We start from the raw sequence: 12,007 nt of genomic DNA on the forward strand, positions 1-12,007 counted from the left end.
TATATATATATATACCTCTATATACATAGATAGATTTCAAACGGTATATGCAGCAACCCTTGTAGACCTTCCCCAGCAGGTTAGCTATCTGTATTGCTACCCTTTTCATGTGGCCTTTGTCTCCTTTTCTTCTTCTTTTTCTTTCGTTTTCGCTTCTTGTCTGAAGGACGAGGGGTAATGATGGGGTTTCTCCTCGTAGTGTCGATGATGCAACATCGATTGTGTAGGACAGGGACAGAAATAAACCCGTGGGAGTTAGGCCTCTGCCTCTCTGTCTGTTTGATCGCAGGAACAGCTACGAGCGACACGCGACCAGCAAGACGAGCACATACACCTCCTAGAAAAGGAAAAATCTTCTCTACGGTAATGACGACCTCCTCCCTCCCCTGTACACCACGGGATGAAGAAAGACAAAAAGAAGAGAAAAGAGAGGAAAAAGAAGGTCACGTCACATCGCCTTTCCTTTCTCTCCATAAGAAATGACCTATCATTCATTGAAACTTAGACAGACAGAGAGAGAGAGAAAGGGAGAGAGGTAATGATAGAGACAGATTGAGGGAGAAAGTGAGAGACAGGAAGAAAGAGAGTTTATTTATTACCCTTCCCCCTTGATAGATAGGAGAGATAAGGTTTCTCTTGAAGAGACAATTGTTTCACACGTGTAAGACAGTCTGGGCTATCTCTCTATATATTATTTACCTCTCTTCTCTCTCTTCGATATCTATAGACCTACTATATGTGTATGTACACACCGAGACTGTGACGAACACCGATTGATATACGGGATAGAATGAAGTCCGAGTGTACATACACTCCGATGGATATGGAGAAACACCTGCAAGTGAGAATTCTATCTCTTTCTCAATCTCCCGATTTCTTAGTTGTGTGAATGAAGAGAAAGAAAGATAACGGCTGTTGTATTAAGGCGCGACCATTCTTTCTCTTTCTCTCTATGGTGCTTTTGACTAGGATGCGAATTCTTGCTTTGGAGCATGAACTCTCGACCCTCCATTCGTCATCATCTTCATCTTCGTCAAGATCTCTTCTTGAAAAGAATGATCTAGCTCCAGCAGGCGGAGAAGGAGTAGGAGGAGGCGCCAAAGAAGAACCTCCCTATAATAGTAGTAAGAGAAAAGCAGGAGGAGGAGGAAATGCTGCTGATGGGAGTGTGGGTTGCGGTGTACATACACCCGGGACAACAAGTGCCATGGAGCAAAGACAGACGGAAAGAAGAACAGCTGAGATTATCGAAGATCTTGAAACGGTAGGGATTATACTTGAAAGAAAGAAAGAATAGAAAAAAGAAGAAGAAGGAGAGGAAGAAAGTCTATCTTATACAGCAGCGAAAGATTTGGGTTGACGGACACGAAAGACGAATTCTAAAAGTTGTCGAAGCAAGAAACTTTTATATCGCTCATGTTCTATAACTCATCTCGATGTATTTATTATTCATCAATGCATGCATGCATGCACCCTGCCGAAAAGCTAAAGAGAGAGAGAGAGGGATCTACATCGATATATATATATATATATATGTATAAATATAGTCATATACATCCTAGCACCTGCAGCAAATTTCAATCGAATTTGGAAGGCATCAACACCTTTTTTCTTCTCTTTTCTCTCTCACTCTCTATACAAAAGCACTCCTACCTACATGTATATCTACGTATATTTTACTATAGATATATACACATACACCTATGTATATAGTGAGCTATATATGTATGTATATATGTATGTATATATGTATGTTGTATGTATGTGTAAATTTGGGGCGGTGTGAAGAGTTCGATTGGATGGAAATGCAAACATCAAAGAGACATGAAAATCCACCGAAGAACAGTCTCCTTCCCACATATATATATATATATATATGATACATGGAGATATATATATATATATATATATGTATATATGTATATATGTATGTACTTGTATATGATAGATGGAGAGGCTGCATGGAGAGATATGTACGTTTACTTTTTATCTGGGACCTAGCATGTCTTTTTAGATAGATCAACTCCTCTCCTATGTAGAGACGATTCATAGGAGAAAACGACGTTCTTCGAGAGAAAGACATTCTTTTCTTGGTCGCTCTCTGAAGAGTAGTAAGAAGAGACTGTGAGAGAGAGACTGCAGATAAGTAGAATCTCATCATGCCTGTCTCTATCTACGACTCGTAAATACGAAAGAGAAAAGAGTGAGGAATCTCCTCTTTGCTTGTCTCCTATCTCTCCTCTTAGAGAGAATTCACATGAGAAAGCCAAGCGATAGAAGAGAGATGTAGAGATCGATTCCTGACCTATACGACCAACCGTCTGTGTATTTGTCTATTACTTAACCTATCTCTTTTTCTTCTTTGTGTCTTTGCTCTTTCTTTTCTTTCTTTCTTTTAGAATCTTGTGAAGACGAAGATCGAGCTTGCGTTGGCAGAGCAGAGAAGGGCAGAGGATTTAGATTTGTGTAAAAATAAGATCGCTTCACTCAAAGATTCTATCCTTAACTACGCTGCACTTGTCTCCGATCTCGAGGTGATAAGCCTTTCTCATCTCCTTCTTACATACACATACGGATGGGAACGTTGGTAGATTCACATGTGTCTCGAAGGCTACATACATATACACATCAGCATGCATATCTATCTAGATATGCCACACGAGAAACACATATACATAGAGAAATATATGTCTGCTTCAAATGTCGTAGACATAGATAGATATACATGCTGATGTATATATATATATATATCTATATGTATAGGTTTCGTTGGGATATCCTTCATCTCCGATACTGTATGAGATTTATAGAGACGACTCTTAGGTAGGTGTGTATTCATCTATTTTCATAGAGAGTCATTCAATGCCTGTATAGAGAGCTATGGACAGACGGACGAATTTCCCGTTGTGAGGGAGAGCATGGGGTTTGAATAGACAGACCTATCTATCTCCCTCGATTGACATATGACTGTCTCTCGACCTCAATACAGTTACATGGCATCTATCTTTAATCTATCTATCTTTAATCTATCTGCATATAAATAGATAGATATATAAATAGATATAGATAGATATGTCTGGCAAGAAAGAGAGACTCGAGGAGTTATTGTGAGATGTGTGTGTAGACTGTCTATTTCTTTGTAGGGTTAGGATGGATTCTAGTCTCTTCATTTCTTTCTTTCTTTCTTAGGTGCAGCTAGCCGATGTGAAGCTTCAAGTGAAGCATCCAAATTTCTTTCTTTCTTCTTCTTCTTCTGCATCGAATGCTATGAGTAGTACGAGACGAGGGTTACGTCCTATTAGATCGTTAAAGTCTTTCTTTCGCTCTTCTTCTTCTGCATCTTCACGAGCTGTCCCTGATAAGACCGAGGGGCATCCATATCAACCTCCATCATCCGTCGTTTCTCCGCCTCCTCTCCCTGTTCCTCTTCCTTCTTCTTCTTCAAGACTCTCTTCTTCTCAGCAGAAAGCTCATCTTGTTTCTTCTTCTTCTTCTTGCAATCTCCATTCTACTTCTCAAAAGAGTGCTTTAGCTCTTCATTCTTCTTCAGCCACAGGTGAGAGAGGGTCTCTACGTAATTCTCCTTCTTCCTCTTCGATGCTCTCTCGTCAAAATTCTCTTTCTCATACATGCCAATCTAGTCATCTTCATAGAGGAAGGATGGAGGGTCGAAACCTCTCTCTATCTTCAATAAGAGGTAGAGAGCAAGCAGAAGAAGATGAAGATGAAGAAGAAGAAAAGAAGAGAGAAGAAATTTGGAAGAAAGGGGGGGGAAGAAGAGGGAGAGAACAAGGAGAAGAAGGAGAAGAGGAGCGTAGTCGTTATTCTTCTTCACGCCATGAAACGTCTCCTTCTTCATTCTCTCACCCCCCTCCCCCTCGGTCTTCTTCTTTTCGCTTTCGACTGAGAAGCGACAGAAATCGAAAGAAAGATCGGATTCATCGTCATGCGAAAGAAGAAGAAGAAGAGGAAGAAGAAGAAGAGAATGTATGGTGCAGAACTAGACAAAGAAGTGCAAGTGTCGCCTTTCTATCAAGATGAAGATGGCGAGAGAAAAGAAGAAAGAAAGAAAAAGAGTGACGGACGAAAGAAAGAAGACGGGAGAGAGAGATATAGAGAGGAGAAGGCAGAGGAAGGAACGAGCAGGAGAAGAAGAAAAAGAAAGAAAGAGAAAGAGAAGAGGACAGGTAAATGAGATATAGACTGAGGGGGTAGAGACACGTAAGTCTGTTGTATGTGAGGAAAGGTATAGAAGGAATAGAGAAAAAAAGTTGTTTCTCAGGTGTACATACACTGGAGGGGCGGTGTGGACTATTACTGACAAGAATGAGAAGACCTGCATGATTGAAAGAGAGAAGAGCTTTTACTTTTCTTTTCTATCGAAAGAATAAAAGAGAAAAGAAAAGAAAGGAGAGGAGATCATACAAAGACATTAAGAGGCAGATGTGTATGGGGGGTGGGTCTAGTCTCTTCCTCGTCTTTCTTGTTTCCTAAGTCTCGAGTCTATTCATCTGTCTCCAATCTATCTATCTGTCTACTGGATGTATCATCCGTCTCTCTTTGATCTGTCTCTGTATCTATGTAGGCCTATCTTTCTGTTTCTTTATCTATGAAGAGTCATGTGTTGGTGTGTCTATCATTCCTTTCTACTTCTCATTCTTTCAAGAAGAAAGATTCTCGATAAGACCCTATTCTCTAATCTCCTTCTTTCTCCTCTTCGATGCCCTTGTTTCTCCAAGGCATTTTCTAGCACCCAAACACGTCCTTCTCTCTTTCTGTCTGACCCATCATCATCTCCCCTTTCTTCTTCTTCTCCTCCGCTTGCTAGAATTCGACTTCTCCTTCTTTCTTCTGACCGTCTCCAAAGAAAAGAAAGAGTGAGAAAGAAAGAAAGAAAGAAAGGAAAGAAAGAGTGAGAAAGAAAAGACTTTTCTGGAGTATATTCCAAGCGTATTCTTGTTCCTTCCTTTTGAGAGAGAGAAGAAGCAAGTCCTCCCTCTTCCGAATAGCACTCTCGAGAGCCTCTACAGGGCATACATACACATGCTTAGATCAGACATACACAGATAGATACATATAAACGCTTATAGAGATAGATAGAGATCGATAGGTAGGTGTAGATACTTATAGATAATAGTAGGAATGATGAAGAGAGACAGATAGATCAAAGAGAGACAGATAGATCAAAGATAGACAGATAGATTGAAGAGAGATGAAAAGAACCTGTGACCGGTAAGTATAGAGATGAAGAACGCATCGATAGAGGGAATAGAGAGGGGTAGACAGATCCATCAGAGGGAGGTTGCAAATAGATAAATAGATGGAGACGAGACAGATAGATAAATAAATAGCTACAGATACATATGGAAAAATGTAGTACGGCAGATGGCGCTCTTACACTTCTGTACATACACAAAGATCTAGCTGTATTAGATCAAAGTAGAAGATCTGCATGTCCGGGGGGAGAGAGATATGCGGCAGTGCTCCCTATATGTGTAGAAAGATGTGTATAGAAACATGAGAGAGAGAGAGAGACTTTACGTGCAGTTCAATGATGAGAGTGAAGAAGAGAGTCAAAGGGGACATACAACAACTTAGAAGAAAGAAAGAGAGAAGAGGGGCTGTCTCTCTCTATATCTCTTTCTTTCTCAGCTTGGATTAAGATTTTTGAGGCAAATCTATAGAAGTTTCTTTCTTCTTTGATCTCTACATGAGAAAAGAGAAGAAGAAGAGACGGCTCTTTTGATAAGTTGAAATGAAAGACATGAGGAGAAGAAGAAGTATGTACATTTGATACCAGTCACGATAAGAATGAAGGGAGGAGATAGACTGAGATAGAAGGCTAGATCAATCAATGAATGAAGAAGAAGAGAAAGCGTTTTTCTTCTTTCTCTTTCTTCACAATCCGACAGCCTGGGGAAGGCCGAGACACCCCCAACAAGGAGGAGGAGGAGGACGAGGAGACAGAACAAGAAAGAGCAACTCCCATGTCTCCTTGTTCACTTTCTTTCTTTCCTTCTTACTCTTTCTTTCTTTCATCGTGTCTCTGTGGTGTCGGTTCATGTTTACTATTCCCTTCCTTGACAAAAAGGACATTTAGACCACTTTGGACTCTCTCATACACCCTTCCAAGAAGAAGGAGAAAAGAAGATCGAAGTGAAAAAGCCCCGCTACATGTAAAAAGAGACTTAGAGTCACCAAAGAAGAAGAAAAAGAAGAAAGTGGGACAAAAGGCGGAAGTCGAAGAAATGAGAGGAAAAAAGAAGAAGACCCCCGCTACTACTCCTAGTACTACTTTTCGTATGACATAAAACATACCAAAGGTTTCTTCTATCCCACTCTCTCATAGAGAGATATCTATACCGATCCAACTCTCTTCTTCGTTTGCTTCTTCTTTATTTGTATCTGCTTTTCCTCATCATAAACAAAGAGGTATAAAAAGATCCACACATACACATACATACCGTACATACTAACTAGATAAAGTCTGGAAGAAGAAGAAGAGGAAGAGACATTCTTCTTAGGCCTGAAGTATCTATCATCTTCTTTTCTTGTCGCTCCCTCTTTTTCACCTCCATCCTTATCACTGTAATCCTTTCTTCGTTCCTATCAGGAATACTTCGTCACGAACATGAGAAGAAAAGACCAAAATGGATCTTCTTGCTTTTCTTCTTCTTCTTCTACCAACTAAGAAAGAATGGGAGAATCGAAAAGAAGAAAAGACGAGGAAAGAGACGGAGACTGCTGAAAGAGGAGAATGACGCCTCTTCTTCTCCTCCTCCCTGTCTCTCTTCTCTTTCTTCTTTTTCTCCTCTCTCTCCACAGTGTCTTTACAGACTGTGATGAATCTTTTCTCTTCCTCCATGAAAACGATGCGAAAAGTGAGTGAACGAGGTAGACAGGAAGACAGACGGAGAGGGTGAGAAAAAAAGAAAAAAAGAAAGACAGAAAAAGACTGCATAAATAGATACAGAGAGACACCAACGCTTCACACACTTCAGCAAAGAAAAGATATACACGCACATACAGACACACAGAAATGTGTAGATGTATGTGTATAGATATGTATATACACCCTAGATATAAAATATGTCTATGTACATACACCACCCTGTTATGTAAAGTGCAATTGTGTATGTATATATACTTGAAGTATGAGGCATGCCGACAGATGACGAAGAAAAAAAAATGCCTACTACTACTACTATACCACCTTTATCTATCTTTAATCTATCTTTAATTTATCTATCTTTAACCTCTTTATCTCTCTATTTAGTTCAACGCAAGAAAGATAGAAAAGTAGGTAAGATGCTTGCCTAGGCTCCTCTGAGAAAGATTTCTTGCAGCTTGTCAAAGAAATAGAAGAAATTTTACTCCTCCAATGAAACCCCATCAAACACACAAAAGCACAGATAGATCAAGACACCTAGGCAGCTAGCTAGCTAGCTATCCAAGAAAGACACCTTTATCTTCCGCCGAGAATAGGAGAGAACAAGGAGAAGAAGCGAAAGAAGAAGCAGAAGATAAAGATGAAGATCTTTGTAGCTTAAGAGAACTAGGGTTCATAGCATGATTCGTAGAGTTACATCTATCATAGATATGATCTTCTCCCATCCTCCCTTTCTCCTTCCTTTCCTTCTTTCCTTTCTCACTCTTTCTCCTTTCTTTCTTCCTTTTTCTTTCTTTAGGAGGCAATCATTCATCCGTCGTGTAGAAAAAAAGTTTCGGGAGAGCAAGAAAAGAAGAGAAAACTTCTTTCTCTTCTCCCTCAGCACAGCGCCTTTTTGATAGAAAGAAAGAGAGAAAGAAGAAGGAAATTTAGAGGAGTAGAGAAAGAAAGAAATAGACTGACTATTAGGATAGGATAGGATAAGTCTTGCACAGGAGAGATTCAAAGCAATCACTTCAAACAAAGATTCCTTTGAGAAAGAAGAAGGTCCGAAGAAGTTGTCATAAAATAAGAAACACACTTCAGAGAAGAGAGAAACCAGAAAGAAAGAAAGAAAGAAAGACATCTCAAGCTTTTGAGAAAGAAGAAAAAAAACTAAGCGAGTGCATGTATGTCCAGAGTACGAACGTGACCTCTAGAAGAAAAAAACAAGCGCTGGCTGTATGTACACTCCATGCACCTATGGAATGACGTCTATCACGTATCTCCCCCCTTCAGACGTAGAAGATAGAACAAATTAGATGAAAAGAAAAAGATAGAGAAAGATAGATAATAAGCAGATGTGTATGCATGGATGCTTGTCCTCCTTATTCTTCCTTTTTTCGGCTTCTACACGGAGACGTGGGTGAAGTGACTGTGACGAAGGTTATGGCGAGGACGACCATAACGTGAAGAAGATCGGAAAGAGTCTTTTCTTTTAACATCCTTACAAGAAGAAGAAGAGGAAGAATGAGAGATCGATGGTTTGTTTATAGAAAGTAGTCGGGAATTTTCTTCTGAACATCCGCACCTACGGCTTGGAGTACCGAAGGATTAAACTGAATACTACAAGAGACAGAAAGAGAGACAGAGACAGACATACGAAAGTACAACAAGCACCAAACTCGAAGCGGTCGATCTCTTTTCCAGTGTCGAAGATGAATACATTGAAGAGATCTACTAAACAGAACAAAGACGACACAGAGACAGAGAAGTCAATCAGCTCCTAGAAAATGTGGGGCCACACAGGTACCCTCATGGCTAGCTATGTATATACATATCTATAGATGAAAAAACAAAGACATAGGAATGCCAATATACATAGATCTTCATAGATATACATGCGCACGTGTAAGGGAGTGACTGGGAGAGAATTCTCCCTGCTTCTTCTACATCCCCTTTCTTTATTGATCTAGTCGCTATGATAGATGGCGACAGCTCAAGCTAGAAGTGAACTGAGTTATCTCTTCTTCTTCTTTTCTTCTTTTTCGTCTTGACCTCTGCTTGTCGTCGTAAGAAAAGCCGTCTCCCACTCTGTCTCTCTCCAGGTGTCTATGTCCTTGGACGATGTACTTGTGTATGAGTCCAATACACCTATGTGCATCTACGTATGTACACGTGTGCATATCTATATATATATATATCTATAAACATATGTATCTACGTGGATGCATATGAAGCGTATGCATGCGTATGTCTACAGAGCTGGAGGTGGAGGAGGTGATGGTGATGAATGTGTGTGTGTCTCCTTTCTTACAAGTTATAGTTCATGTGTTCGTCAATTTTCATAATCGCTGCTTGGTTGCCGCATCGATAGCAGTAATTCGGAGCAGAGAAAATCGTCACGACATTATTCCCCTGAGACCACTGGAACCCCTGCACACAGACACACATACACAAATTCAAAAAGAAAGAGAAAGAAAGAAAGAGTTGGGTGAAAGGAGAGAGAGATCTATGGTGAAAGAAACGGCGAGACGAGATGGGGGTGTATCCATCTATCTGTCTATCTATCTATCTCTCACTATGGAGTAGCAGTATTCGTATTAATAGGAGAAGGGGAAGTAGTAGTAGTAGTGGGAGTATCGATACAGAAGCATTGTCGGTGTTCCTCATTCACTCTCATTCCTCTCCTGGGGAGTGGGAAGTAGACAGACTTCACTTCACTACATGACATGGCTACACACTTAAAACATACGATTCTCTCCCTGGAGCACAAACCCATAGAGACCTGCATGTACATAAAGAGATACATAAGAATGGATATGTCTACATGTACGAATATATATGGATACGCAGCTATGGATCTAGGTATACAGATATCTCTCGAGGTTCTCAACTGCTAGTTGATCTTCTGCGATTTGAAGGGAGGGACAGAGACAAGGCAGGCTTCTATTCTTTCTTCTTCTTCTTTCATCTCTAAAGTCTTGCTATCTGTCTCCTTCTCTGTCTACATCTCTATCTACCCCGTGTCGATCATGGTGTGTACCTACCTACCTCTAGTCTCTATACCTGTCCTGAATCTATGCGGGGGGTATCTCTAAATAGGTCTCTGTCTGTATGTGTGTGACTAAATGTCTAGGAGGTGTAGGTACGTTTTGTCTGACCTCCATGATGAGTTGATGGGCTCGCGCGATAAGTTTAAGTCCATTCACGTGATTGAACTTCTCTGACACATCCTGACCGAATGTATACCCTGCCGAAACAAAGACCAGAAAAAGTGAGAAAGATGAGGGAGAAAGAAAAGAGCCCGACGTTTCTGAATCGATACATCGAGGAAAGAAAGGGAGACAATGAAAGGACACCTACGCACCTCGCGATTTGCAGGGAAGTAAAGAATGACACCATATAGAAATACACTCCCTCTAACTATGTATATAGGTATACATATAGAGATAACAATGTATGCAGATGTATGTAGGCTTCCCGAAAAGCTAGAGATGGAAAGATAGGACAAGGAGATCAGTACGAAGATACAGATCTCTCGTGCCTAACATATACATGAATATATATACGTATTGAGGTTGTCCACCTAGATAGATCGAAGACAGACTAAAGACAGCTAGCTAGATTGGAGACAGATAGATAGACACCAATGAAAGATGAATACACTGGAGACAGCTAGCTAGAAAGTGTGTCGAGGTGTGTGTGTCTACCTGCCCCTCTGGGTGAGATGCCCCAGCCAGCCATTTGGTCCTCAGGGTCAGACCAGAGGAGATCACACATCGGACCCTCATGAGGCACCTCCTGAAACCTACACATATGACACAAAAGAAAAGATGATAGGGGGAAAAAACAACAAAGAGAAAGAAGAAGATAGATAGAAAGAAAGAAAAAGAGAAAGAAGAAGAAATGAAAACGAGAGAGGGGGAGGAGAAAAAAGATAGAAAGATCCAGAGATGAATGAAGAAGAGATTTAAGGAGGAGGAGAGAAAGGAATGAGTAAAGAATGAGAAGTCCTTTTTCGTGATAAGAAAAGGAGACCTGAGGATCAAGATAGATAGATAGATATCTCGGGAGGCTTGTATGGATGGAGGATATTTTTGTGGCGGTGTCTTATGGTGTACCTACACCTGAAGATCTCCTACACACAGGCAATGCATGCAGTAATAGGCAGTCAACTACGAAGAGAAAAAGGTATCGTACGTTTTCCTACAGAGATCTGTAGATTCCAGCTATATGTACTTGGAAGAATAGATAGAAGCACAGCAGTAGTGGTCGTAGTCGTAGTAGATACATACAGACAGCAGGAGTCACAGTAGTCAGTCGTAGTTATTTAATTGTCCTTCCCATAAATAAATAAATAGGCGGGTGTATATCCACACACACACTCGTTTTCATCCACTCCACTCTTCATTCTTAGGCCTCCTTTCAAAGATCATAGGCTGTCTTATCAGCCTATTCTTCTTCCCCTCCTGAGACCTCTTCTCTGGATATCAAACACACAGATAGACATCTCTCTCTCTCTCTCTGTCTCTCTGTCTCTGTAAACACGTAAGGGGAAGACACTCAGATGGGACCATATCGTAGAGAAAGACAACATAAACATCTTCTCATGAGAAAGAGAAAGAAAGAGTGAGAAAGAGGAGGTGCCTACCTTTCAAGAAGTCGTACGTGATCGAGAGTTTCTATGGTGGGGGAGAGGCCGGCGTGAGGGCAGAAAATTTGGTCTTCGATCAAAGCACTCAAAGGCAAATAGTCAAATACATCTACAACACACATACACACGCACAAAGACAACATTAAGAAGAAGAACAAGAAGACAACGTACCTCTCATTAATCTATTCACCTATCTATCAGTCTCCCTATCTTCTATCTATCTATCTATCTTCCAATAGTTGATCTTTAATCTATCTAGCAACCTATCTATATCAACCTTCATAGCTTATAGCTATCAAGCACTGATCTCTCTACCTCATCTTCCTCTCTNNTCTATCTATCATTAGCCTATCTACCTATATTTACACTATATAAAGTCAGATACACTATAAACCGACACAGGTAGAAAGACACAGAAGACATGCACATAGGTAACCTGCTGCTAAACAAGAATTGACTATCCTTACACGTCCAATAGATAG

General features: G+C 40.5%; 2 protein-coding genes across 2 annotated transcripts; one reads left to right on the top strand and one right to left on the bottom strand.

The window, feature by feature from the left end:
- The first annotated feature begins 172 nt into the window (after window positions 1–172).
- Window positions 173–4,699, top strand: CSUI_009117 (pseudouridylate synthase 1). The gene is made up of 4 exons (XM_068069236.1): window positions 173–363; window positions 970–1,264; window positions 2,400–2,534; window positions 3,190–4,699. Exons 2-4 carry the CDS (start codon window positions 971–973, stop codon window positions 4,039–4,041), a joined length of 1,281 nt encoding a protein of 426 aa, XP_067918787.1. The 5' UTR covers window positions 173–363; window position 970; the 3' UTR covers window positions 4,042–4,699.
- A 969-nt stretch (window positions 4,700–5,668) lies between these two features.
- CSUI_009118 (serine threonine-protein phosphatase pp2a catalytic subunit) lies at window positions 5,669–11,638 on the bottom strand. The gene is made up of 6 exons (XM_068069237.1): window positions 11,523–11,638; window positions 10,582–10,679; window positions 10,033–10,121; window positions 9,186–9,304; window positions 8,380–8,494; window positions 5,669–6,855 (listed from the first exon to the last, which is right to left on the bottom strand). Exons 2-5 carry the CDS (start codon window positions 10,649–10,651, stop codon window positions 8,419–8,421), a joined length of 354 nt encoding a protein of 117 aa, XP_067918788.1. The 5' UTR covers window positions 10,652–10,679; window positions 11,523–11,638; the 3' UTR covers window positions 5,669–6,855; window positions 8,380–8,418.
- Window positions 11,639–12,007: the final 369 nt, after the last annotated feature.

Source organism: Cystoisospora suis (genome assembly GCF_002600585.1).
Source record: "Cystoisospora suis strain Wien I chromosome Unknown contig_5309, whole genome shotgun sequence".
NCBI lineage: Eukaryota > Apicomplexa > Conoidasida > Eucoccidiorida > Sarcocystidae > Cystoisospora > Cystoisospora suis.

Excerpts from the sequence above, each read along its gene's own strand:
- CSUI_009118 (XM_068069237.1), bottom strand. The coding sequence starts at position 10,651 with ATGTGTGATCTCCTCTGGTCTGACCCTGAGGACCAAATGGCTGGCTGG. Across the intron at positions 9,305-10,032 it reads CCCATCAACTCATCATGGAG|GGGTTCCAGTGGTCTCAGGG; the intron begins GTCAGACAAAAC and ends GTCTGTGTGCAG. Across the intron at positions 8,495-9,185 it reads GAACACATGAACTATAACTT|TATTCAGTTTAATCCTTCGG; the intron begins GTAAGAAAGGAG and ends TGTCTCTTGTAG.
- CSUI_009117 (XM_068069236.1), top strand. The coding sequence starts at position 971 with ATGCGAATTCTTGCTTTGGAGCATGAACTCTCGACCCTCCATTCGTCA. Across the intron at positions 1,265-2,399 it reads TTATCGAAGATCTTGAAACG|AATCTTGTGAAGACGAAGAT; the intron begins GTAGGGATTATA and ends TCTTTCTTTTAG. Across the intron at positions 2,535-3,189 it reads CACTTGTCTCCGATCTCGAG|GTGCAGCTAGCCGATGTGAA; the intron begins GTGATAAGCCTT and ends TTTCTTTCTTAG.